Source organism: Phyllopteryx taeniolatus, chromosome 3 (assembly GCF_024500385.1).
Source record: "Phyllopteryx taeniolatus isolate TA_2022b chromosome 3, UOR_Ptae_1.2, whole genome shotgun sequence".
Taxonomy (NCBI): Eukaryota; Metazoa; Chordata; class Actinopteri; order Syngnathiformes; family Syngnathidae; genus Phyllopteryx; species Phyllopteryx taeniolatus.
Genome location: NC_084504.1, coordinates 20,808,254 through 20,832,755, shown reverse-complemented (window position 1 = coordinate 20,832,755; position 24,502 = coordinate 20,808,254). Strand labels below are relative to the sequence as shown.

At 41.5% G+C, this 24,502-nt stretch overlaps 2 protein-coding genes across 4 annotated transcripts in view; one reads left to right on the top strand and one right to left on the bottom strand.

Annotated features, from left to right (window-relative positions):
* LOC133475104 (ADP-ribosylation factor-like protein 15) overlaps positions 1 to 24,502 on the bottom strand; it is a 159,350-nt gene that overhangs the window by 129,019 nt on the left and 5,829 nt on the right. Inside the window, exon 1 of one of the 3 annotated variants that reach the window (XM_061767503.1) lies at positions 2,602 to 2,974. The exons of the other annotated variants lie outside the window; for them this stretch is intronic. Within the exon in view, the coding sequence (XP_061623487.1) occupies positions 2,602 to 2,613 (12 nt within the window). The 5' untranslated portion in view covers positions 2,614 to 2,974. Of the gene's footprint in view, positions 1 to 2,601; positions 2,975 to 24,502 lie in introns of those variants that run through there. 3 annotated transcript variants of the gene reach the window in all.
* snx18a (sorting nexin 18a) lies at positions 4,387 to 21,542 on the top strand. Its single transcript, XM_061767501.1, has 2 exons — positions 4,387 to 6,542; positions 19,670 to 21,542. The coding sequence occupies exons 1-2, from the start codon at positions 5,123 to 5,125 to the stop codon at positions 19,921 to 19,923; spliced, it is 1,674 nt and encodes a 557-aa protein (XP_061623485.1). The 5' UTR covers positions 4,387 to 5,122; the 3' UTR covers positions 19,924 to 21,542.

Here is a 24,502-nt window from a genome sequence, read left to right as displayed (position 1 = left end):
CTGTTGGACGAGAAGGCCTGACTCTCAGTCTCCGCTCTAATTTATCCCAAAGATGTTCTATCAGGTTGAGGTCAGGACTCTGTGCAGGCCAGTCAAGTTCATCCACACTAGACTCTGTCATCCATGTCTTTATGAACCTTCCTTTGTGCACTGGTGCACAGTCATGTCATGGCGACATCTTCCCACCATGCGCCTCAGCATCCGCTGACCCCGGTCCGTCGGTTTACGTGGCCTACCACTTCGTTGCTGAGTTCCCTGTCGTTCCCTGGCGCTTCCACGTTTTTATAATACAGCTGACAGACGACTGTGGAATATTTAGGAGCGAAGAAACTTCACGACTAGACTTGCTGCACAGGTGGCATCCTATCACAGTTACACGCTGAAATTCACTGAGCTCCTGAAAGCGATACATTCTTTCACAAATGTTGATACACCTGTGGCTATGGAAGTGATTGGAACACCTCAATCAGTTTACTTGGATGGGTGAGCGAATACTTTTGGAAATATAGTGTATAGCTTCCCCAAATGTATTTAAGTCCCTATTATGAGACAACTTTCAATTTTGTAAAATCCATCCATCCATCCATCCATTTTCTACACCGCTTATCCTCACTTGGGTCGGTGGTATCCTGGACCCTATCCCAGCTAAGTGCAGGCAGGAGGCGCGTACAACCTGAGCTGGTTGCCAGCCAATCACAGGGCACATATAAACAAACATCCGCACTCACATTCATACCTACGAACAATTTAGAGTCTTCAATTAACCTACCGTGAATGTTTTTGGGATGTGGGAGGAAACCGGAGTACCCGGAGAAAATCCACGTAGGCACGGGGAGAACATGCAAACTCCACAAAGGTGAGGCCAGATTTGAACCCGGGTCTTCCCGGTGGGAGGCACTCTCAAACAGCCACGCCACTGAAAAAACCCTTTCTACAAACTGGCTGTTTCATTGGACTGTTTACACAACCAACCCCCGTCCCTCTTCCACCTTCTCTCTGTTACGTGTGCACACACAAAGCCTACAACGAGGCGCTCTAAAGCGGCCACGCCAACCCAAAGTCCAGCTTCACACTCCACAATTGAGTACGACATAGCTCTCAGTCTTTGCATGTTTGCAACAATTAGCTACAGGCATGTATTATATTTTGGGGAAAAAAACTCTGATTTCACTTTAAAGGGTAATTAAGTACAGTAACAAAGTAAGTGTACTTCTTTACTTCCCATAGCTCATTGGCATCAGGATCACCCAACAGCTCTCCCTTAATGTAGGGAGTAAATGAAGTAAGTCATCACAAAAATATGAACACTGTGTTGAACTTCATTTTGACTTGACAAGTACAGACACCTAAAAAATCTACTTGCATACAGTACTTGGTTGCTTCCCACTACTGCTGATATATAAAGGTGCAACAATTAATCGAAAAATAATTAATTCTCAAATTAATCAACAATTATTTTTATTATTTTATCAACTAATCGTTTACAGCCATTGTTTCACTTAAAACTGTCTAAATCCTCTGAGTTCAGCCCCTCAACAGTAAATATTTTATGATTTCTGTAGTCCTTCATAAAAGAAAACTGATTATCTTTGTGTTTAATCAAAATAAGACATTTGCAAACATCTGCTTTTACTTTGGAGGACAAAGATCAATACTTGTGTCTATTTTCTGACATGTTACAGACCAAACCAGTAACTGAATCATAGTCAATTTATGGGAATAAAACAATAGTGAGTTTAATCTATGATGAAAATAATCGTTATTTGCAGCCAAAGTATAAATAACCTGTAATCGACATGTAGTTAAACCTGAAGCCGCTTCAGATGTGTATATCAATCTGGACGACCTTTGCATTAATCATTACCAAAGAAGTAACTCTCAGTTTCAAAAAGGTTGGCGAGCACTACATCACTCCCACTCGTGTGATATTGCCTAATTGCTGTTTAATTGGTCTGGTTTAATCAAACAATACCAAATAAACAACAATAATCAGGTAATAAAGAGTAATCGAGGGGTGGGATCAGCAATAAAAGTTAATGTAAATAAATTTTTATCCAATTACTCGATTAATCGGTGGAATTATTAATAGAATAAATATATTCCAAAAAATATTCAATAGCGGCAGCCCTACATTTAAACAACACAGTACAAAAGTGGCTGGTTCAGGATCCCACAAATGTAGGCAATAAATGTAAAAAGCTGTCACAAACATAAATACTAAGACACCCAAGTACAGACACATGTAACACATGTAAACAATACAGTACAAGAGTGACTGGTTCAAGAGTTTGTTAGCTCATTAGCATGAGGATCTCCACCCAAATGTAGGGTGTAAATGTAAAAAGTCGACAGAAATTATAAATACTCAAGCACAGATCCCTGGGAGGGGGGGGAAATGAAGTACTCTTAAAATGTAAACAATATAGTAAACGAGTGGTTGGTTCAGGAGTTAGTTAGCTCATGAGCAATGAGGATTCCACCTCCCGACTTGAAAAATATCTGGGCGACCCCTCATTACGAATAAGAGCACCATCAAAAGGCGTCTCGCTCACTGGAGGGGAGTAAGCAGCAACGCCACTCCATTTTGACACATTTACTCACCAGATAATCCATGTACAAGCGTTGTGCAGTCCCAGCAACACCAACAGACGTGAAAGAAATCGCCCTTTAAGCTTAAGCGAGTCCAAAATGTTCGGGAAAAAGGGCGTCCAGGAAACACGTCGCTTTGTATTCCCCACCTTCGACAAGCCACGGTGGGGTGTTAAAAACACCCTTCAGTGGGTTAGCACTCGGGGCTTGTCTTCACAGTCTCCTGCGCCTGAAAGCACACCGAAACGAGGCAGCGACGTCCCGGGTCGACGCAAGCGGGAGAAGCTGGTCGGTTCGAGGGCTGGAACACACACACTCGGGCTCGCTCGCAGTTTTTTTTTTGTCCCCCCCCCCCCCCTCTCACACACACACGCGCGCACACACACGCACACACAGATAACAGTTTGAGTGTTGCTTTGGTTGGTTGGCTCGTTGAGGAAACCGACGAAGCCTCCGTGGTGACGTCACGCACGTCAGCGTATGTACGTAGCGTGGTCATGTGACCAAACACATGGCGACTGTATTGTGATTTTGAAATAAAAAAAAAAAAGGCAAAAGGAAATCAAGAAAAAAAAATCGGGTTGTTTTTAATCTGTATTATTTTTCCGGTCATCCATTTTCATTTGATTTTATCAACCAATTTTCATGTATGTATTATCCAAAATCTTGGATTTAAAATACCAACACTATTGTTGTGGATTGTTATTCATGTAGTATTTTTATATAAGAGAAATATAATATAAATATAAAATAATATAATATAATAATGATACATGGGAAGAATTGTAACAAAGAATATATATGTCACGTACTATATGTTATTGCGTGCACGCAATAATGGATAAATAAAATTAGCGAGCGGCATGTCGATTATTGTAACAGAGTAAAAGTATCGATTCTTCTTCACGTAAAAATATTGTTAATTCAAACTACTCTCACGTTCAATTTATCCAAAATGTTACTTGAGGAAATGTAACCGAGTAAATGTAGCGCGTTACTACCCAAGTACTGTACTAGAAAAAGTTGCTTTGGTAAAATATTGGACCTTCAAAAAAAACATGGACCTAATATAACTATTTTATCGCACACACGGACAAGGTAATACATAGCTAGTACATTTAAGTGTAGTGTGAGAATGATCTGATATACAGTACATAAAGAATTGAAACATACCAAGGTATCTGATCTGCTGTGAACTTTGACATAATACATTACGCAACACATGCATGAAAGAAGATGACACTGAAAGTACTTTGAGAGACAGTTTGAATTCCATGTCTGGTTGCTTGTTAATATGTAGCCTTTGGCAGTACAGTACACAGAAAAGGATGGGCTAAGCAAATTATGTGTTTGTCAGATTCACACAAAAATTAAGTTCATACTAACAGTGTTTGCACAAGCCCATGTTTTGTCATTTAGTCACTTAGTTCTGTTTCGTGTTTTTGTTTTGTTTTGTTTTGTTTTTAGATACATAATAAAAGACATTAAAATGCCTTATGAAGCGCATTTAATCCAAGTCCGAAAAAATTGAATCCACAAATGCTCACAATGTATAATATTAATCAATTGTTTGAACATTGTATCATATGTTCCCACCCTTGCGTCAGAGCAACATATTCACTTACTTTCATCCCTCATCACATAAAAACCTATCTGGACTAAATTAGCTTGACAAAAGGAGTACAAATCACCCACTCGGAACCAACACAGCAATTACACAAGATTTTCCTAATTATAAAATAGGCTTAAGAAATAAGAAAATAATTGTGTTTGTGAATTGTGTTGAGTTGCATATTACATCTGTCTGTCTGGCTGTCTCTCTTCCAACTTACCTACCTAGCTGGGAACATTAAACTACAAATCGCAAAATTACAGTTAGCCACAAGATGGCAGTGGCTATCTGAGCTAAACCACTACTCGAGCCCTTTAAACGCCTTTGTCCCGTCATTATAAGTGCCTTATTTGACCATTTATGTTAACGACATAATTTTGTACTCCACCTTTAATCTTCATAGAAAAGTCTTTCATATGATCACGCTATGTTTGACGCTGATTGACATCATGTAAGCGTTTCATTCACTTCAACAACTGATTGTTGCTGTCTCGTGAGTTGGGGAGGGCGACATCACAGCTCCGCCTTCGACAAGCCATCCTGGCCGACTTGCTGTCGCTGAGCAGCAGCAGCAGCAGCAGCTCCGCCTTCGACTAGCCATCCTGGCCGACTTGCTGTTGCTGAGCAGCAGCAGCAGGCAGCAGGCTGCAGGCGGTGTCCGAGGAGGAGTGGAGGCAGTTCGGAGGTGAGAAGCGGAAGACAAAAAACGTCTTTAGGGCAACCTCAAGGGGAATACAGGTCGTTTTGGGAAGCGTGAATACGGGCTTGTAGGTAGTTAGTGGATGGCTGCGAGGGGGAGCTCGCTGGGACTGCCTGCCGCGCTGCTCTCTTAACCCCCACCCCACCCCCGGGGCCCCCGGCCAGGCGCTCGGAACTCAGCCCGACGCCCCCTCTTGCTCGTCGCCCCGCTTCATTCCGAGCATGGCGGCGCTCCTCCGGGCCCGGGCCATTTACGACTTCAACTCGGAGAACCCCGGCGAGGTGTCGGTGCGCGAGAACGAGATAATAAGTTTGCACAGCGAGCAGGACATCGAGGGCTGGCTGGAGGGCACGAACAGTAAAGGCGAGAGGGGCCTCTTCCCCGCGTCCTACGTGGAGGTCCTTCGGGGGGACAACAACAACATGTCCGGAGACACGTACCCCGAGTCCCGCTACGCTAACGTGCCATCCACAGGGAGGGTGGACAATGCATTCCCACCCCCTGCACAGCAGCAACAGATCTACCAGCAAGCCAGCGACGATGACTGGGATGACGACTGGGATGACAGTTCCACTGTGGGGGACGAACCGGGCACCGTGGGAAGCCGTTACCGGGACTTCGAGGGCAACGGGGCGTCCATCTACACGGTGTCTACATCCTCTATGGCGAGAGGACATCATCACAAGAGCTCGGCGACAGTCAGCCGGAACCTGAATCGGTTCTCAACTTTCGTCAAGTCCGGAGGTGAGGCCTTCGTGCTGGGCGAGGCGGCGGGTTTCGTGAAGGACGGGGATAAGATTTGCGTGGTGATGGGCCAGCACGGTCCCGAGTGGCAGGAGAACCCGTACCCGTTCACCTGCACCATAGACGACCCTACCAAGCAGACCAAGTTCAAAGGGATGAAGAGCTACATGTCGTATAAGCTGACGCCCACTCACACCCAGGAGCAGGTGAACCGGCGCTACAAGCACTTCGACTGGCTGTACGCACGCCTGGTGGAGAAGTTCCCCGTCATCTCGGTGCCCCACATCCCCGAGAAGCAGGCCACGGGGCGCTTCGAGGAGGACTTCATCTCTAAGAGGCGGAAGGGCCTCATCTGGTGGATGAACCATATGACCAGCCACCCGGTCCTGGGGCGCTGCGACGTCTTCCAGCACTTCCTCACCTGCAGCACCACAGATGAGAAGGCCTGGAAAATGGGGAAAAGGAAGGCAGAGAAGGACGAGATGGTGGGCGCCAACTTCTTCCTCACCATTAGCACGCCGCCAGCACCGCTCGACTTCCAGGAGGTGGAGAGCAAGATCGACGGCTTCAAGGCCTTCACCAAGAGGATGGACGACGGCGCCCTGCAGCTCAACGCCACCGCCGGCGAGTTTGCGCGCAAGCAAATGGGCGGCTTCCGGAAGGAGTACCACAAGATGGGCGTGTCCTTCAAAGTCCTCAGCCAAGCCTTCGAGATGGACCAGCAGGTCTACTCGGCCGGACTCAACCAGGCCCTCTCCTTCACGGGTGATGCATTTCAATCCATTGGGGACTATTTCGCAGAGCAGCCCAACAAGGATCTGGACCCCATCATGGACCTGTTAGCGCTATATCAAGGACACCTGGCCAACTACCCGGACATCATCCATGTCCAGAAAGGTAACCCACTTCAGATCAGCAGGCAAACGACATGGTCCATGTCAAATGTTAATTTTAGTATACAGTAGGCCGATAAAAAACATACGGCAGGGCGCAAATCTTTGACACACCTGTCCTAGAACAAAAACCTTTGCTTTCATGTATGTCAATGATCAGCCCATTTGCATTGACCACAAAGGTCTCTTAGTTCGTCGGGACCTCAGTTAGCATTTGCTTTGACAGCAACTTCAAAAGGAGGAAATGACATCCTACTGTATAAAAGAGAAAGTCTGCCTCTATAAAGTTAGAAATGCCCAGTTTTGAGTAACAAAGCAAATTTATTTATATAGCGCATTTCATACACAAGGTAACCCACTGTGCTTTACATGATTAAAACCATTTAAAAACAAAGAAAAAAACAGCTTAAACATTTAAAACAAAGAGAAAAATAAAAAAATAACAATACAATTAAAACAGCGTACAGTGCAAGAAATATCATTTTAAAGTGGAAATGCTCTTAAAAAGCATGAGGAAAAAAGAATTTTTAACCTAGACTTAAAAACATTCACACTTGGGGCTGACGTCACTTCTGTTGGCAACTTATTCCATTTGTGTGCAGCATAATAGCTAAATGCTGCGTCATTATGTTTGCTTATTTGAGCCTTACTGGGTTTATATTCCATTAGCATTTCTTTAATGTATTCAGGACCTAAACGTTTAGTGATCTATAGATCAGTAGCAGAACTTTAAAATCTATTCTAAAGCTGACTGAAAGCCAGTGAAAAGACTTTAGAATTGGAGTAATATGCTCTGGCCTCTTTGTTCTGGTCAGAACCGGAGCTGCAGCATTCAGAATGAGCTGCAGCTGTTTAATGCTCTTTTTGGGGAGAAGACCATTACAATAGTCAAGTCTACTTGAGATAAAAACATGGATGAGCTTCTCCTGGTCTGCTTGACACATGCAAGCCTTCACTTTGGATATGTTCTTCAGATGGTAGAAGGCACCTTTAGTAATTGATTTGATATTACTGTTGAAAATCAGGTCGGAATCTATCAGAACACCAAGGTTCCGTACTTGGTCTTTGGTTTTTAAAGCGAGTGACTCCAGGTATTTCCTAACAGCAATCCTCTTTTCTTTATTGCCAAAAACAATTTTCTCAGTTTTGTTGGGGTTTAATTGAAGAACATTTCGGCTCATCCTAGTTATTTATCTGTTTTAGACAGTGACACAACACCGCAATTGAACTGTAGTCATCTGGAGACACTGCTACATATAACTGTGTGTCATCTGCATAGCTGTGATAGTCAAAATTAAAGTTCTGAAGAATTTGACCCAAGGGTAGCGTATACAGACTGAACAGGGTTGGGTTGCAAAGCGGTGCCAAATTTACGGCAACTTTCCATGGGAAGTCGGTGAATTTTGGAAATATTAAGTGTAATTAAATGGAAAGGGATCATATTCAAGCATAAATATCAACATTTTGTTTTGCCCAAAGCACAAATCCATGCAAAATAATACAGTTCAAATTGACTACAGATTTACTTTGAAGTAGAACTTTATCAAAGTTGAAATATTTCATTGAACAACAAAAAAAATTAACGTAGAGTTAAATATTACGCCACGCCCTGACCCAACCCATTCAAAAACTCTGTTTAACTCTTCATCCAGCAAATTAGTACTACAAATTTGCTGGCTGGGGAACATTCAAAAACCTCTTCCAGTACACATTGGGGTGAGACAGTTGCATAGAATGCATGAGCAACATTTCTCTGGCAAGGTTCATCCATCAAGTAAAAATGAGTGGGAACTAAACCAACACTGCCTGCATGGAAATCAGGCGAATGAACCACTACACCATAAGTGACTAGATATTAAATTATAGATGAGTAGTTGGATTCATAATGATTGGCAGCATGGAACTGGCGCTGTTGTTGGCTGGTGTTGTGTGCGCCAAAAGATGTCTTGTCTGTTGGCCATAATGAGCCAAATGTGTTTTGTTTTTGGTAGTTTTCACAATGAAGACATATGAGATAATAGCAGAAGTTGGTGGTTGTTTTCAAGTGACATGCTCCAATCATTGGACAGAAAGTTGGTCGAGGTCAACATCCCACATGAACCGAACCCCCTGATTGTTCTCACTATGTGGTCATGTGATGAGAAGCAACATTGTTAGGCAATGACACAATGACATACAGTTGTTGCATTTGCCAAGGAGGAAGTACATGGTGCTGCTTGTAATAAAGCCACACTTTCTTCCTTCTGAGTGAAAAGGAGGCCTTATTAACAAAACAAAAAATACTTCGACCTTATTAAGTACGTGGCCACCTGTTTTTGCAACGTGGTTAATGTGCTCCAACGTATTTACCGTCACTGAGCACCACGGAGAAAGCGCCATGTTGAACACGAGCCTAAGACAAGATAAGAGGATAATGGGAATTAATCCTTTTGATGCCATGTTCCATCCAAGTCTCACTAAATATGAATACCACGGTTGCATGAAAAAATTATATATGCTTTACTAACTTTTCTTTAGACAGCCTACCAATCTCATTTTCCTTGAGAAACAACAATAATTCTGAAACAACTGATGAAATGTACATGAATTTCCAAGAATTGGGAACATATTTCTTTAACTGCAGATAGCATAGATGTTTGGCAGGGAGGCTTTTGGTTGTGCATTTGAAAAAAATATTAAACCATATTACTGGTATATTTATCAAGTCAAGTGAAACTGGAGTTCAGCAAGAACAGAGGTAGACTGGGCGCAACTAATATAATCAAGGACACCCACAAGAATACTGCGCAAGATACTTGTTTACAACACATGCAGGAAGACTCGACCCTTGAAATCATCTGAGACTGTTTACGTGCTTCAGTTCTGTTGTTTTGGTTCGCAACAGATTTCAAATCGGCCCAGCAGTTAACTATTTAATGTGAACAATAACGTCTATGAAATGAAATAATAAAAGTTACTACCTGTTTTTATTCTCTTGGTGGACTAGTGGTTAGCACCACGGATGTCCCAGGTTGGAATCTTGGCTTCGGCCTTCTTGAGTGGAGCTTTAATGTTCTCCCCGTGCTTGTGTGTTTTCTTAGGGCAGTGATTCCCAACCAGTGTGCTGTGGCACATTAGTGTGCCGTGGGAAATGATCAAATTTCACTTAATTGGTCAAAATATTATTTATTTATAACAAATAATACGTCTTTGTTCATTTATCTATGCCAGCGGCATATAAAGACAGACAGAACAAATAAATGCTCTTCTATTAGATGGCAGAAAGTGTATAATTGACTTGTGTATTCAATTTTAGTGACATTTTTGTTTGTTGGTGTGCAGTGAAGATTTTTCAAATGTAAAATATGTGCCTTGGCTCAATAATGGTTGGGAATCACTGTGTTAGGGTACTCAGCTTCCACAGACTTTCCCCCAAAAAATTGATGACTCCACATTTTCTGTAGGCATGAATGGTTGTAATAGGCTTTGACTTGGGTTACCAAAAATGGTCATGCATTACGTTAGCAGGCGGTTAGTGTTATGCATGAACATTCCAAAGTAATGTTGTTGACTGTCCGATTTGACACTGGGTCCCATTGACTCCATAATAACCAGCTCTGAGTGCCATCATTTATATCGTCAGCTGACCTCACACAGGTGACTCAGTCCTCCATGCTGACTGCTACAATCTCGTGTCTAATATCCCAGGGATCATCGTCATGACAAGATACCGAACAGCAAGAAAAAAAAGTGACAGCCAGAGGCCTTTTTCAAATCTATAACCCAAATTATGTTTGCTGATTCTTGGTCATAAGATGATGTGTTTCTAGCATGTTTCATTTATGTGGTGTTTATTCTATGACCACATGAGCTTCCTGGCTGTGTTCCCTGCAGAATTGTTTTCTCGTGAAAGAATATTGACATTTTCACCACGTGTCGTCGGAAACGGAAATTAAAGCCACACCAGACAATGTGTTGCATCTTTTGTGGCTTTTTGTTTTGAGCAGGAAAAAAGTAGGCCTGTTGAACATCACAATTGATCTTGACCTCTGCAGCAACTACATTAGCCATTAGCCTGAGGGTCGGCTAGCTCACACGTGACGAGATGTTGGTCCTATTCATCCTTTAGAAGCCTTTTGAGTGTTACATTTATTTTAGAGAACTTGGTGGTTGTTTAAAACTGAAAAGGATCAAAACTGTAAATTTGGTCATTTTATACGACAATGATGACAACCCCGACAATGCAAAAATCCAAAGACAGTACATGTTACTTAGAACCATGTCTCTTAGAATGTTCATCTTTGAATATGGAGAGCATCATAGAGAAACTGTGGGGTTCACTTGGGCATTAAATCGGAATTGGGTACTTGAACCAGCAGTGTAAATCCAGCCCAAGTTTGAATCTTGCAAACTGCTATAAATCTAGTTCAGAAGTGCAACGATTAATCAACTCATCGATTATCAAATTGATTGACACCTATTTTGATAATCGAAAATCATTTGGAGACATTGTTTAATTTGAAATTGTTGAAATCCTCAGAATTCCAGCCTCTCTCACCAGTAAATATTCTCGTATATCTGTAGTGCTCTATGAAAGCAGACTGATTATCTTTGTGTTTAATCAAAAAAATACATTTGCATACGTCTTTCTGCTTTGAAGAAGAAAAAAAAAAATCTGGGTGGAAGGGTGGAAATTATAGTTTAAATCCGATTAATCAATTAATCGAAACAAAATAAAGATTAAAAGAATTGTTAGTTGTAGCCCTAACCTACTTATATTATTCAGAATATGTAAAAGTCCTTTTCTTATTCTTCTTGTTCCATATCTGCCTGCAGTGCTTTTTGGAAGGACAAACTATTGACTTTGGTGGAGTGCTTCCATCCATCAATTTTCTTCCGCTTATCCGAGGTCTGGTCGCGGGGTCAGTAGCTTTAGCAGGGACGCCCAGACTTCCCTCTCCCCAGCCACTTCATCCAGCTCTTCTGGGGGGATCCCGAGGCATTCCCAGGCCAGCGGGGAGACATAGTCTCTCCAGCATGTCCTGGGTCTTCCTCGGGGTCTCCTCCCGGTGGGACGTTCCCAGAACACCCCACACCAGGGAGGCGTCCAGAAGGCATCGTAATCAGATGCCCGAGGCACCTCATCTGGCTCCTCTCAATGCGGAGGAGCAGCGGCTCTACTCTGACCGCCTCCCGGATGACCGAGCTTCTCACCCTATCTCTAGGAGTCCGGACACCCTGCAGAGGAAACTCATTTCGGCTGCTTGTTTCCGGGATCTTGTTCTTTCGGTCACAACCCACAGCTCGTAACCATAGGTGAGGGTAGAAATGTAAATCGACTGGTAAATTGAGAGCTTCGCCTTGCGGCTTAGCTCCTTCTTCACCACAACGGACCGATACAAAGTCCGCTGCACCGATCCGCCTGTCGATCTCCCATTCCATTCTTCCCTCACTCGTAAACAAGACTCCAAGATACTTGAACTCCTCCACTTGGGGCAGGATCTCATCCCCGACCTGGACAGGGCACTTCACCCTTTTCCAACTGAAGACCATGGTCTCAGATTTGGAGGTGCTGATTTCCATCCCAACTGCTTCCCACTGCTGCACCTCCCATAGGACTGCCAGTGCTTATTAGCAGTTAAGATAAAAATAATAATGGTTTGACTACTTATGAACCTATTTAAACTGTGCAAACAAGATATTGAGATTTGGGATTATAGTAGGCCAGCTACAATAACATTAAATGGGGTCAGATAGAGTGTCCCAACTACATTTGATTATTTAATTGATTAATTGATGAGCTAAATCACAAGTCCTCGTTTATGTCATAGGTGAAGTGAGAAAAAAATCTTGTCTGCAGCTGTCAGATATGCCGTGGTGCGCTAATGGCTGAGTGTGGTGATGAGATGGGATTGTTGCTCAGGTCGTACGCTCGCCAAATTGAGTGTTATGTAAACAGGGATTATGTAAAATCTGTGCCACCGGCGCATACCCCCCTGAAAGGGATCTCCTAGGAGGCATTTAGCTGGCCATACAGTAGAACAGCTGTCAATGGACAACTGTCAGTGGCCAAGGAACTCTGAAAGTATAGCTTTGTATCTATTGTGAGCATTTTGATAATAACATTTCAATGAACACAATAACAGCTAATTTTGAATGACCTTTGAAAGACCTCTTTTTCTGATGCGCATAATATATGTTTAGGCCTGTCACAATAAAAACAAATTTAAGACAATATATTTTTCCAAAAACTATTATGATAAAATCATTGTTGTTTTTATGCCTCTGAAATCATGAAAAATAAGGCCCACCCTGAAGCTGCAAAACTGTGTGGTTGGTCCGCTGAAGGCGCTGCCGGAGGCCAGCCCTTCACCTGTAATCAAATATACATTCTGTAATCAACTACTGACTGAATAACGTGTGCCGCTGAGGTTATGCTTAATCATAAGTTAAATTTCCCATGTTTGTGTTAATTGGGGACAAACACACACAAGAGCTCAGAGCAAGGCACTGACGTTTTAAACAATGTTGCCGCGCTGGAACGAGCTGTTAAGGTCTTTAGCTCCTTAGCAAGCTAGCGTGTTAGCTTTTGGGCTAGCTTGTTAGCTCACAGGCTATCCAGTTAGCTCGCGGGCTAGCGAACCTAATAAACAGTTAACTTTCCCTTAAGTGTCTCTGTTGTGTGCTACACGCTGTACATGGAGCAAGGTTGTGGAGTATTGGAAGGAGGCAACTTCGGCGTTCCACGAGACCACTAGCGGCTAATGACACAGCCATTCAACTCTCTGTATGTGTGAGCCGCGTGCCGGCTAACCACAACAATGCCAATTTATCAAGTTCAGAAAAATGATCGTTCATATTATTATTATTTTTTAAATCAAACGATAAGTCAATACAGTAATTGTCGGACAGGCCTGCATATGTTTCACCAAAGTGTCAAACCCTCGAAGGGTAGCACCAACTACCAGTGAGGAGGACTTACTGAATGTCATATTTTTTGCCTTGAGTATCGGTGGCTAGTATCAGCAGCCTTCACCTTTACGAATACTCGAGTACATCAGTTTGTCGCCCGGACACCAATACCTAGTATTGGTGCACGCCTATCTCTAGTCGTGACTATTCCAACTGCATCAAAGACCTCCTGTAATAAAATGGATGACGACAAAAAGGCTGGGGAGTTATAAGTAAGCCATGAGTAAGCCATTATTTTTACATGCCAAAAAGCTTTGGGTCAACGATTGTTCGCTCACCTCTCAAAATCCAGAAGGCCAATTTTCACCCAACTTGGTGTAGGAGTATAGCTCAAGCCATTGAAGAAAGCTTTGAAAATATGTAGAAGAATGTGTAGAATATGTAGTAGAATCTTTTTTTTTTGTTTTTGTTTTTTTTACACATTGAATTTGGGTGAGATGGACTATGATAATTCAGGCCAATTGAGCTGTTGCTTTTTTTTTTTTTTTTGTCTCCCCCCCACCCCCTCACCCAGTCACATCAGCAGTGAGGATTATCCTCACCTGCCCCCGTCTCAACAATTACCGTAATATCTTTTCAGAAACTAACAGCAGTCACTTCAAATGGCGGTCTTCACCAAGGGTAGCTGACAAGTAATGGCCGGAGAAACTAGGTGTCGGGGAAATATTATGAAATTAGCCGTACTGTTACATCACAATCTGGCAAAATTCAGAACGACCCGCTTACAGACACATTTTCCGAAATAGGCAGATAACTTTTAGTTTAGTTTCACACTTGATGTGTGGGTGGGGAGGCACTCCAGAAACCCAACTGTTTGTTTACAAACAATTCAAAAGTACATTTTCCATAATATATTACTTTTGATGCCGTACTGGGTTGTCGTCGTATTCTTTTTGTCAAGGTTTTATAAAGTCTCCATCGCAACAGTTCTTCCTGTTTAGAGCATTAGTGGTCTATAAATGCGCAGGAGGTACAGTGTATACCTTTTGAAGTTTTAAGTATTTCAGACTTTGGACAGCTGTGTTTACTCTCTTATTGTTTCTCCTGTCTGACTTCAATTCACTTCAGTCAGGTGTGCATTGGCTCAACGGAATGGGGGAAGATGGGAAATCAATAGCACTTTTTGTCTTGGTGTCTGTCCAGGCGAGATTAAAGTGTGAAAACACTGGATATTGACATGATGCCTTAGTAAATTAGTAATGTTTAGTTTCATTCCATGGCTGTGGCTGAGTGCACACTATGAACGTTATCGGACAGGGCAACACAGGAGTTGGTCTAATGTGACCTTTAGCACACCAAAGACCCCCATCAACCCCACCCTGAGCCAACAATGAGAGGACTACACTGTCTACTTGCACTTTTGCCATGTACAGTAGTATTGGTCAGTTTGGACGCTCTCTCATGCTATTCATTGAGAATTAAGGCTGCCAATAAGTTATTTTAATAATCAATTAATTGGTTGATTATTTTTTAATGAATAAATGTATCGGCTTAAACATTTTTAAAAAAAATCCTTTATTCAAAAACAGGACATTATTTCAAATTGTCGGTGCGGAAATTGAACATCTAATTAATTATAATTGAGTTACTATCGCAGGAGAAAGGATTGCTTTCCAATAACCGATTCCAGCAACCCTGCTACTGCCCGAAGTACATGCATTCTTCCTAGAGGTCTATAAATTCTGACATACTCTGAGGCAGTGACGGTGTCTGAGTGTGATTTGTAATTGGATGAGTCAGTCTGGGTGTGGGGTGACTGAAAGGAGGAAGAAGAGCGTGCCGGCGGGATGAAGGCTTGTTTGTGGCGTAGTTAAGGCCGACATTAACTGTTCATTTTTTTTCCAATACAGATGTTGTTGATGGAGCACCGTTTGTCCTCATTTCATAATCAAAGCAGACGCTACAGTATGTTTTCTTTTCACTGTTCCAGGAGGGCATTTGGTGAATTTGCTAACTGACAGTTGACGTTCGGATTTAGGCTGTTCATCAGCTAGCATTAGCAGGTGTCTTTTTGGATGGATGTTCAGAGTACTTTTGCTTTTGTTATATTTGAGGATGGGTTTGCATATTTTGCAAGTGACCATGGTAGTGCTCGTTTTTAGTAAAATATTTCCACACGCTTGAAAGCACCATTGCTACTCTGCGGGTCAGAACCACCACTTTGTGCTTTCAGCGAGGCATCCATGTTGTTAATGCCAAAACACGAGCTTGGCGATTTACACTCTGCAATGACAATAAAAATTGTAATTCTAATCGTTATTGTGGAGTGATACAATCAATGCGTTGACTAACCGGTTCAACCGCTAGTTAACAACAACTTAAACTCCTTGCATGGCCTTTAAGAAATACCCATCCAGCCATTTCCTATACTGCTAATCCTAAACAGGGTTGTTGTGGGTAAACTGGAGCCTATCCTAGCTGACTTTGGGGATCAATCATTCACAAATTTACAACTATGGACACTTTACAGTCTTCAGTGAACATACAGTAACAGTTAGACTTTAAACTGATCTGATCGTTATCGGCCGATAATTAGCATTTAATGCTGATCGGTTTTAATGTCATAATTCGCCGATCCGATCAATGACGTCACAATGATTGGCTCAGCAAAAGACATTTACTCAACGTCGCCAGCGTGTACAGTATATTGGAGTCCAAAAGGTAGTTTATTTTTAGCCTTCTCGCTTTTCTTTTGACATAGTACTGAAAATATCTGACCACAAATAAATTTATATAAAAAAATAAAAAATAAATAAAACATGTCGGCAGTGTGGGACAGACAAGTCTTTCACAATTGCACCATGTCAGACTACTGCACTAAAATCTTGTATTCCAATACCACCGCATCCCGGGTTTTACGATCACTGGACTTCGTCTTGTCAACTCAAACGCGACCGGGTATACTCGTTACCATGGTGACGACAACAATAATGGATCGGGCCGTGTGTTTGTAAGAACAAAATGGGGGAAAACGTGTTGGTGGTCACCGGTGCTCGGGAGAGAACTTTCATTCAAGGATTGCTTGAGGTATGTTCATGTACCTTTAATACGATACGGCTTGTAAGCAGGCAACAAAACGTTATGTAGCCTAGCAAGCTAGTGCTAGCACTAACGGTTGTAAGCGAACATGCAGGCGTTCTGTCGAATCATGCTCTAAAGTTTTGGTGTGTGTGAAGTAATTTAATTACAGTAAGTTAGCACCCATTATTTCTGTCATGTTGTAATGTTGGTTTGACCTGACTGATTAGAATACATGATCTGACTTAGAGCAGTGATTTCCAACATTTATGGAGCCAAGGAACACATTTTACAATTGAAAAATCTCACGGCACACCAACAAACAGAAATGTCACAAAAAGTGGACACAGTAATTACTGTATGTACTTCCTCCCATCTAATAAAAGACCATTAATTTGTTCTGTCTGTCACTATGCCTCACTGGCATAAAAAGGATGAACAAAGAATTTTTTTATTGTAAATATATTTTTTGAGCAATTAAGTACACATATATATATATATATATATATACAGTAAATGAACAAGTCATTTAAATAAACACATTGTTCCATCTTGTGATGGGATCGGTGATCGGTTGTCGTTTTTTAAACTCACTGATCGGTCCCAAAAATCCTGATCGTGTAAAGCCTAGTAACAGTCTACATAAAGGCCACTTGCAAGATTCAAACTCCGAACCTCAGAACTGTGATGTAGACTTACTAACCATTCTGCATTTTATTTTCTGAAATGTTCTTTACATCAAATCCCTAAATGTTTTTTGCTTTTTAACATAGATGAGGTTATCTTGTCGAATGTGTCTTTTATTTTTCTTCTGAAGTGTCCAATCAGATTGCTTGGATGTCATTACCCCAATGCCGCTTCCAGCCACTTGTCACAATTAGATAATCTCTTAGCATTCATTATGAAATTTCTAAGGAGGGATGGACAAAGGAATTTAAAGAAATATTTGCTTCATTTTCCCAAAAAAAGTTTTAAATTTTATTGTTTTCAGACTGTTTGAGAATTATTACTGTGATTTGCTGTTATGTTTTAATCAACAAATTCCCCCCCCCGCCCCCCTCCAAAAAAAATTAAAAATAAGAAGACTGAGCATGGATATGCAATTTGTGAGGGGGGAAAAGGAATTTCAGGAAGATTTTAGGATTTCCTTTAATAAAGAAAAGTGACTTCTCGTTTAAACTAAATTTTTGGAGGACATTTTAAGATTGAATTGAGTTTGAAAATGATGCCTCTTTGTTGTTGACTGCTTCGTTTGGCCAACACACAGCTATGTGTGTGTGCGAGAGTGTGTGTGTGTTTCAAAGGAAGTGTCTTTGGTTTCAGTGTGAAAATTCGAAGTTGCAGCATCATGTCTCAATCTGCTCAAACCACAGGAACTCGTCACTCGTGCGCAAAGCTTCCCACTGGTGTGGAAAAAGATTTCTATCCGTTTGATTTGGCATGTGGACGGTAATCGTCTGAGGGATGACATCATGATTCAAATTGAACTATGTTGTCATTCCAGGGTCCATCCTGATGTTTTGCCCTTGAAATAGCCGCTGACCTTGGCGGTTGGAGAACATTTCCTTAAATGGTGCTTTCAAAATCCTCTCGTGTGCAAAGCCCCCAAAGTGCACACGCACACACACACACACACACACACACAAGTTCTGTTTTAGTTAGCAAAGTGTGTGTGTGTGTAAAGTTGGAAATTAACTTCCAGACTTTAGCAGCAAAAAAAAGAAAGTGTATGAAGTTTGTTCTTTGGTTAAAGTGAGGAACTTTTGTTAAAAATTAAGAACTTGTGGGCTGTTTCCCCCTCACCACCGAGCTATTAAAAAAAACAAAAAAAAAACACATTTCGTCATGCCTCTAATAGACACTGTGCATCAATTAGTCATTATCCATTTAAGACAAATAAATGCCTAACCCACATAGATGCCAAGTAGTACATTGAAAAAAACTGCTTATCCCAATGTGAAGCCTGTTGCTAACCAAAACAGCAGTGCGTGAAGCAGTCACTTAGATTAATTAAAAGCCTCTTTCAAACACAACCCAATAAATAAATGCAGCGTGCTACTATTGGTTAAAATCTGGTAACAACATTTGTGTGGTCAACCGTTTTTCTCTCAACAGCTGTCTGTCACAATAGCAGATATTTCAGGATGATATATGTTCCCCAAAATTATCACGATAAACTATAGTATTTTTTTTTTCATGCCCCTGATATAATGGCATTACAGCAGAATAATTCAAGTACATCCTTTTTAAGAACAATTAACTTTTAATTTGAAAGAATATTGGACATCGGCATTGAAATGTAGAACGATGAGTAAAATGTTTTGGATAAAAAAAAAAAATAAAACCGACTCAGGCTCTGTTCACAAAAACTGCACTTAAACAAATATTAAACATTCAGCAGAGAGGTGTAAAAAGTTATTTACCTACTAAAGAGGTACATTTTGTCAAATTTGACACACCACAGAAGTGTTTTAAAAAAGCCTGCTAAATTTTAATACATTAAAAAAAAAAAAAAAAAAAAATCACAATGTATGTAAAATAAGGCTCTGAAATCATGAAAAATAAAGCCCGCCCTTAAGCTGATTTTGTGGGCCTGTCTGTCGAAGGCGGTGGAGATGAGCCCTTCACCTGTCTTATCAAATACGTTCGCTGTAGTCGGCTACTAGCTGAATAACATGTGCTGCTGCGGTTATGGTTAATAAACAATTAACTTTCCCACGTGTTATGTGGGGACTAACACGCACAACAACTACAAGCGAGGTGCTGATCTTTTAAAGAACGTCGCCGCAGTCGAGCAAGCTGTCAGTCTTTAGCTCCTTAGCTCATTAACTCAGGGCCTAGTGAACGTGATAAACAGTTAACTTTCCCTTAAGCGTTTCTGTTGCGTGGATCGAGCAGCGCATGGAGCATGGTTGTGGAGTACCGGACGGAGCCAACGTCGGTCCGCTGGCAATCCAAGAACCCGCTAGCAGCTAATAAGTATTAGCCTCGCAGCTAGTTGCAGGCCACTTCACAATGGAGCCATCCAACTTGGCACACAGCTCCCAAATTTATCTCGCCCGGAAAAAACTATCGTGCCCATCTTATTTATCGAACGATAAGTCAATATAATAATTATCATGACAGGCTTGTCGACAATCATACGATGTTTTGTGTGCGCAGGCGCCCTGACCAAAGTGAAGGAGAGCCAGCGTCACGTGGAGGAGGGCAAGATGGAGGCGGCGCAGGCGGAGGGCATCACGGACCGCTGTAACATCATCTCGTGCGCCACACTGGCCGAGATCCAACACTTCCACCAGATCCGCGTGCGCGACTTCCGGGCGCAGATGCAGCACTTCCTGACGCAGCAGATGGCGTTCTTCCACAAGATCACTGCCACGCTGGAGGAGGCGCTGCACAAGTACGACAATGCGTAGCCCGCTACGAGTGTCGGCGTGACACTATTGACTGTAAAGGCCAGATGGTGGCACTACTGAGCGTGCCATCTCAGAGGGACTTCCAATGCTGGGAGGACCAATGTGTTTAGTTAAAGCAGGGGTGTCCAAAGCGCAGCCCGTGGGGCATTTGAGGCCCGCCGTCCATATTTTTTTTTGCAGCCCGCGGTATATCCTAAAAATAACATTTGACATGGCCAGGAAAGTTGTTTAAAAAAACAAACAAAAAAACGTGTGAGGATGCCCCTGACAACTACTATGACTACCACTATAATTAATTATTATTACTACTATTATCATTGGCATGACAGCTTTTCGAGATACACAAATCTACTACAGTGGTATCTTGACTTAAAAGTTTAAATCGTTGTGTGGAATGTAGAATGTAAAGGTTTAAACAATTATTGAATAATGATTTCATGCCTTAATTCAAATGGCCCATTGTGCTGAGCCTTCTGATGTGTGTGCATTGGCCATCAGCCGGCAGTATAATACATACATAAAACATGTAGATTTGATGATGGAACACAAAGAAGACCGTCGCAACTAAGCTGCATTTTTCGCAACGTTGGCATCGGGCGGAATCTTTGCATCTCCAGAACTCATCGCTTTTCAGGAAACCCCCCCAAAATGGCATTTTAGTTATTTGTTGTTGCCATAAATGCAACGGCAAAGAGAGCGAGCCGTTTTCTAGGCTTAAGATTGGTCAATAATTTGTTAACAATATTTTACATTTTGGTTCGCTACACAAAGCAAAAAACAAAATTGACCAAACGATGGCTCGTATCTAGAAAAACTTTGGAGGGTAAATACCACTATGTACTACAAAATAGTAACAACATTCTCTTCATGATGCCCTGTTGAATAAAGATAGTCAGTTTCAGGAGAAAAAACATGATTTATTTCACATTCTGCTCTGTCAAGGATCAATTTGTGAACATATCACTTAAATGATTCTCAAGTAACTTAAAAATTGTCAGCTTACTACAGATTGCTCTTGCGTGCAGGGGCAGATCTATTCTAGTGGAATACAGGGCTGTGGGCCACCCCAAAATCCTGAAAAAAAACATTGTACTTCTTATTACCTAAATAGAAAGCGTGATGTAGCAGTTTTCAAAATAACTATAATATATATAAAACAATATATTTTATCTTAATGGATTGGTCTGAGCATGTTTAATAAATTAGAATTAAAGGATGTCAAAGTGGCCTTGCATGCTTTAAGTTTTTTTTTCTTTATGCAGCCTCAGAGGAAGTAGTTTGGACACCCCTGACTTAATGCAACTTTTAGGCCTTCTGTTTAAGTAATCGGCATCAGTTTGGCGCGCAGGAAGTGATCATGATATCATTTTACTTCTTTGTTTTTCAGCCTTATTACGTCATTTTTAAACGGACTATTAACGCTAACACAGACAAAAGTGTTTCCTCTCACTGTGCCTTCTCCTTTTGTTACTAAAGCTTTATACTGTAAATGTTGAAATTCCATTTGTTTGTACAAAAAAAATTGGTGAAAACACCACAGTTGTTTGAATGGATATCAGGATGTTTTATTTACTGCATGTGCAAGAGCATCTCAATAAATTATATTATGGCCTTTTTAATTGATTTCAGTAGTTCAATTTAAAAAATGAAACTCAAAGATTCACTATAGACAGAATGAAATAATTTATGATTTTAAAGTTTTATTAATTTGATGATTAGAGTTTAGAACCAACAAAAACACCATATTTACCATCTAACAAGTATGAAATACATATAATATTACACAAATTTGATGTAGAATATAGGTACAAATTGGCCTTCGGAAAAGTATTTTCTTATATTTAATTAATCTGTTCAGTTTTTTAACTGAATGCTGAAATAAAACGAACTTTTCTGCATCAAATCTGACATTTTTGGTGTTTTAAAAATGTTAAAGCGGTCGAAGAATGCTTTTTTTGAACACTGAGGGCTCCTCGTCTGATGTAGTCACATTTGTTGTGCTGGTTTAACACACATATTGGTTGCATCACAATGGAAGTCAAGAAATAAATCCCTCTTTAACAGGAAAGTACTCATTTTGTGTCTATTATATTAAGTGATCCATCTAACTTTCCATTTTATATAGCGCTATTTTTATAAACTTATGCGTGCTGAGCAAGATTATTCCCAATCAAAACGCAGTCGTTTTTCACAAAATTTTTCACGATCGAAATTCAGCCCGCCAATTTGGCTAGTGGGAGTCGCGGCTGTTAAAATTCACCTGCAGCTGGCGGGTTCGCGGCTGTTAATATCGAGCCCTGACGAATAATATGATTACAGTATAGCGAACTTGGCCAGCTGGATTCAGCCACATTTATCAGCAATGCTGATATCTGTTCCATTCATCAAAAACAATGTGCGATGTAACAATTTAGAGCTTTATCTGCAGTGCCGTGCATACACTGCAGATTGCTTTTCTCCCCTTTCGAATGTGCACAACTGCAATTTGCATTCGCGTGCTATGGTTGACCTGCTGGTTTGATTCCACAGGCATGGAGCATTACATTTTAAAAACGTCGACTGTATGTTTCTTCTTCTGTTTCAAGTGGAGTTCTCGTATGCCGAAATGGCAAGATGTTTCGGTTGTCACAGATGACAGCACATGACATAGACATAAATATAGATTTCTGCCATGCTACACATTAGTTACTTTGAAAACTTTGCTTCTGTGTGGGACCGCGCCGACTTTGTGTGACTGCCTGCCGCTGTTTGATCGGGGAAAATTAGACATACTTCACTGGTGGTTATGTTGGAATGGTGAAACACAGTCATGTGACAGCGCCTGAGGCACAAGTCTCTCCGACAAACCAAAACAAATAGAACGCGCCAGCAATTGTATGTAAATAGATCAAACTGAAAGTAGTGAGCGGAATGTAGGTCAATGTCAATGTAATGGAGTTCAAGTAGTATTTCTTCTTAACAACATTCAAAAGTAAAAGTATGTTGCAGTAAAACTACACTGACATGTAAAATGTAGATGTAGCACGTTACTAGCCAATTCTGGTGGGAGGACACTGGAGTGCCCGGAGATAAACCCACACAAGTATGGGGAGAACATGCAAAACTTCAGTCCACCATGCCGTTTTAAAAATCAAATGTGCTGCTTGAGCACAAATTTTCTCCCACCACTGGGTTACAGTGTCGTTCAAGACCAGTGTAGACAGCAAAAGTGCTGCAAAGGGGGACGCTAGCCTCCATGCCACGTCAGTGTTTTCCGGCTCAACCCTCAGATGTGCTGATGGCGCCCAGGTGGGACATGTAGTGGACAGGAAGAGGTCGGGAAAAATAGAGCGGTTGGAGAGTTATTCTTGGACACGTTTTGATTCAATAAATTCTGATTCGGGACTCATTTTTTCATTGGGATTCGCGAGTCAATTTTAATCACCCGATTTGTTCGTAGCACCGGTGCTGACCCATTACGACAATGTACTTAAAAAAATACAGTGGAACCTCGATAAAACAGACCCCAATATAATGGACATTAGATAAAACGCACGCTCGGGACTGAACAATGTGTCCAAAAATAGTTTCCATTTGTCACTTAAACTGCCGTCGAAGTTTGTTAGTTCCAGAATTTAGTGGCGCTGTGGTGCAATGCAGGCAGAGAAGTGGACTGGCGTATTTTCGGGTCACAGATATACAAAATAAATATATCCGATTCCAAAAGACGTGTCTCCCGTGCCTACGTGGCGGCCATGTTGAATGTGGGGCATTGACATGGCGGCCATATATCTTGTCTATTGTGCTGTAGAACGCACGCGGAGAGAGAGAGAGGCATGACAGCAGTGTTAAATCTGAGGAATACAAATCACAAGTTTACAGTCTGGAACATGCTATTTTCAGTACAGTAAAAAAAAAATTGTCAAGCTGTTTGCCTTTGGCAATGGGTTTGGAACTAGGAAGCACACTAATTCCTCACAGCTCATGAAAGCGACTCGCCTACAATAAGTACTGTACATCAACAATGTCACGATGACCAAGCACGTGGTGAGTTTGGATAAAATGTGAAACTTTCAAACATTTTCAAGCTTTTTTTTATATTTATTTACAATAACTTTGTACTGTACTGGGCGTTTTAGGCCATGAAAAAAACCACACAGAACAATAATTTGGAACTGTATAGTAATATGGGTGCATATGGCCTCCAAAAAAAAAAAAAAAAAAAAAAGTGCTTCAATGTAAGACAATCGCCTATATTGGACAACCCCACCCCCTCCCCTATTAGTCCGTTCTATCGAGCTTCTACTGTATATACTTTTTAATTGCCATTACATCCTATCAGGTGGACGATGGAACTGACAACCTCTGTCTTCCTTTTCCAGTCCTCTTTGTCTCTGCAAGTCTTTTCAGTGTGTATAAAGTGCACACATGCTGATCCCTCAGGCTTCTTGTTTCTCCTCAGTGTGCTGCCAACACCTTGGGAAATGGGCGCTCTTGTTTTGCGGCTTCTTCGGCTCCCGCAGGGCCTGAAGACATTTGTTTTAGAGACGCAATGCATGCTGGGACGTTTGCTCCCATCCATCTATTCCATTTGCAAACC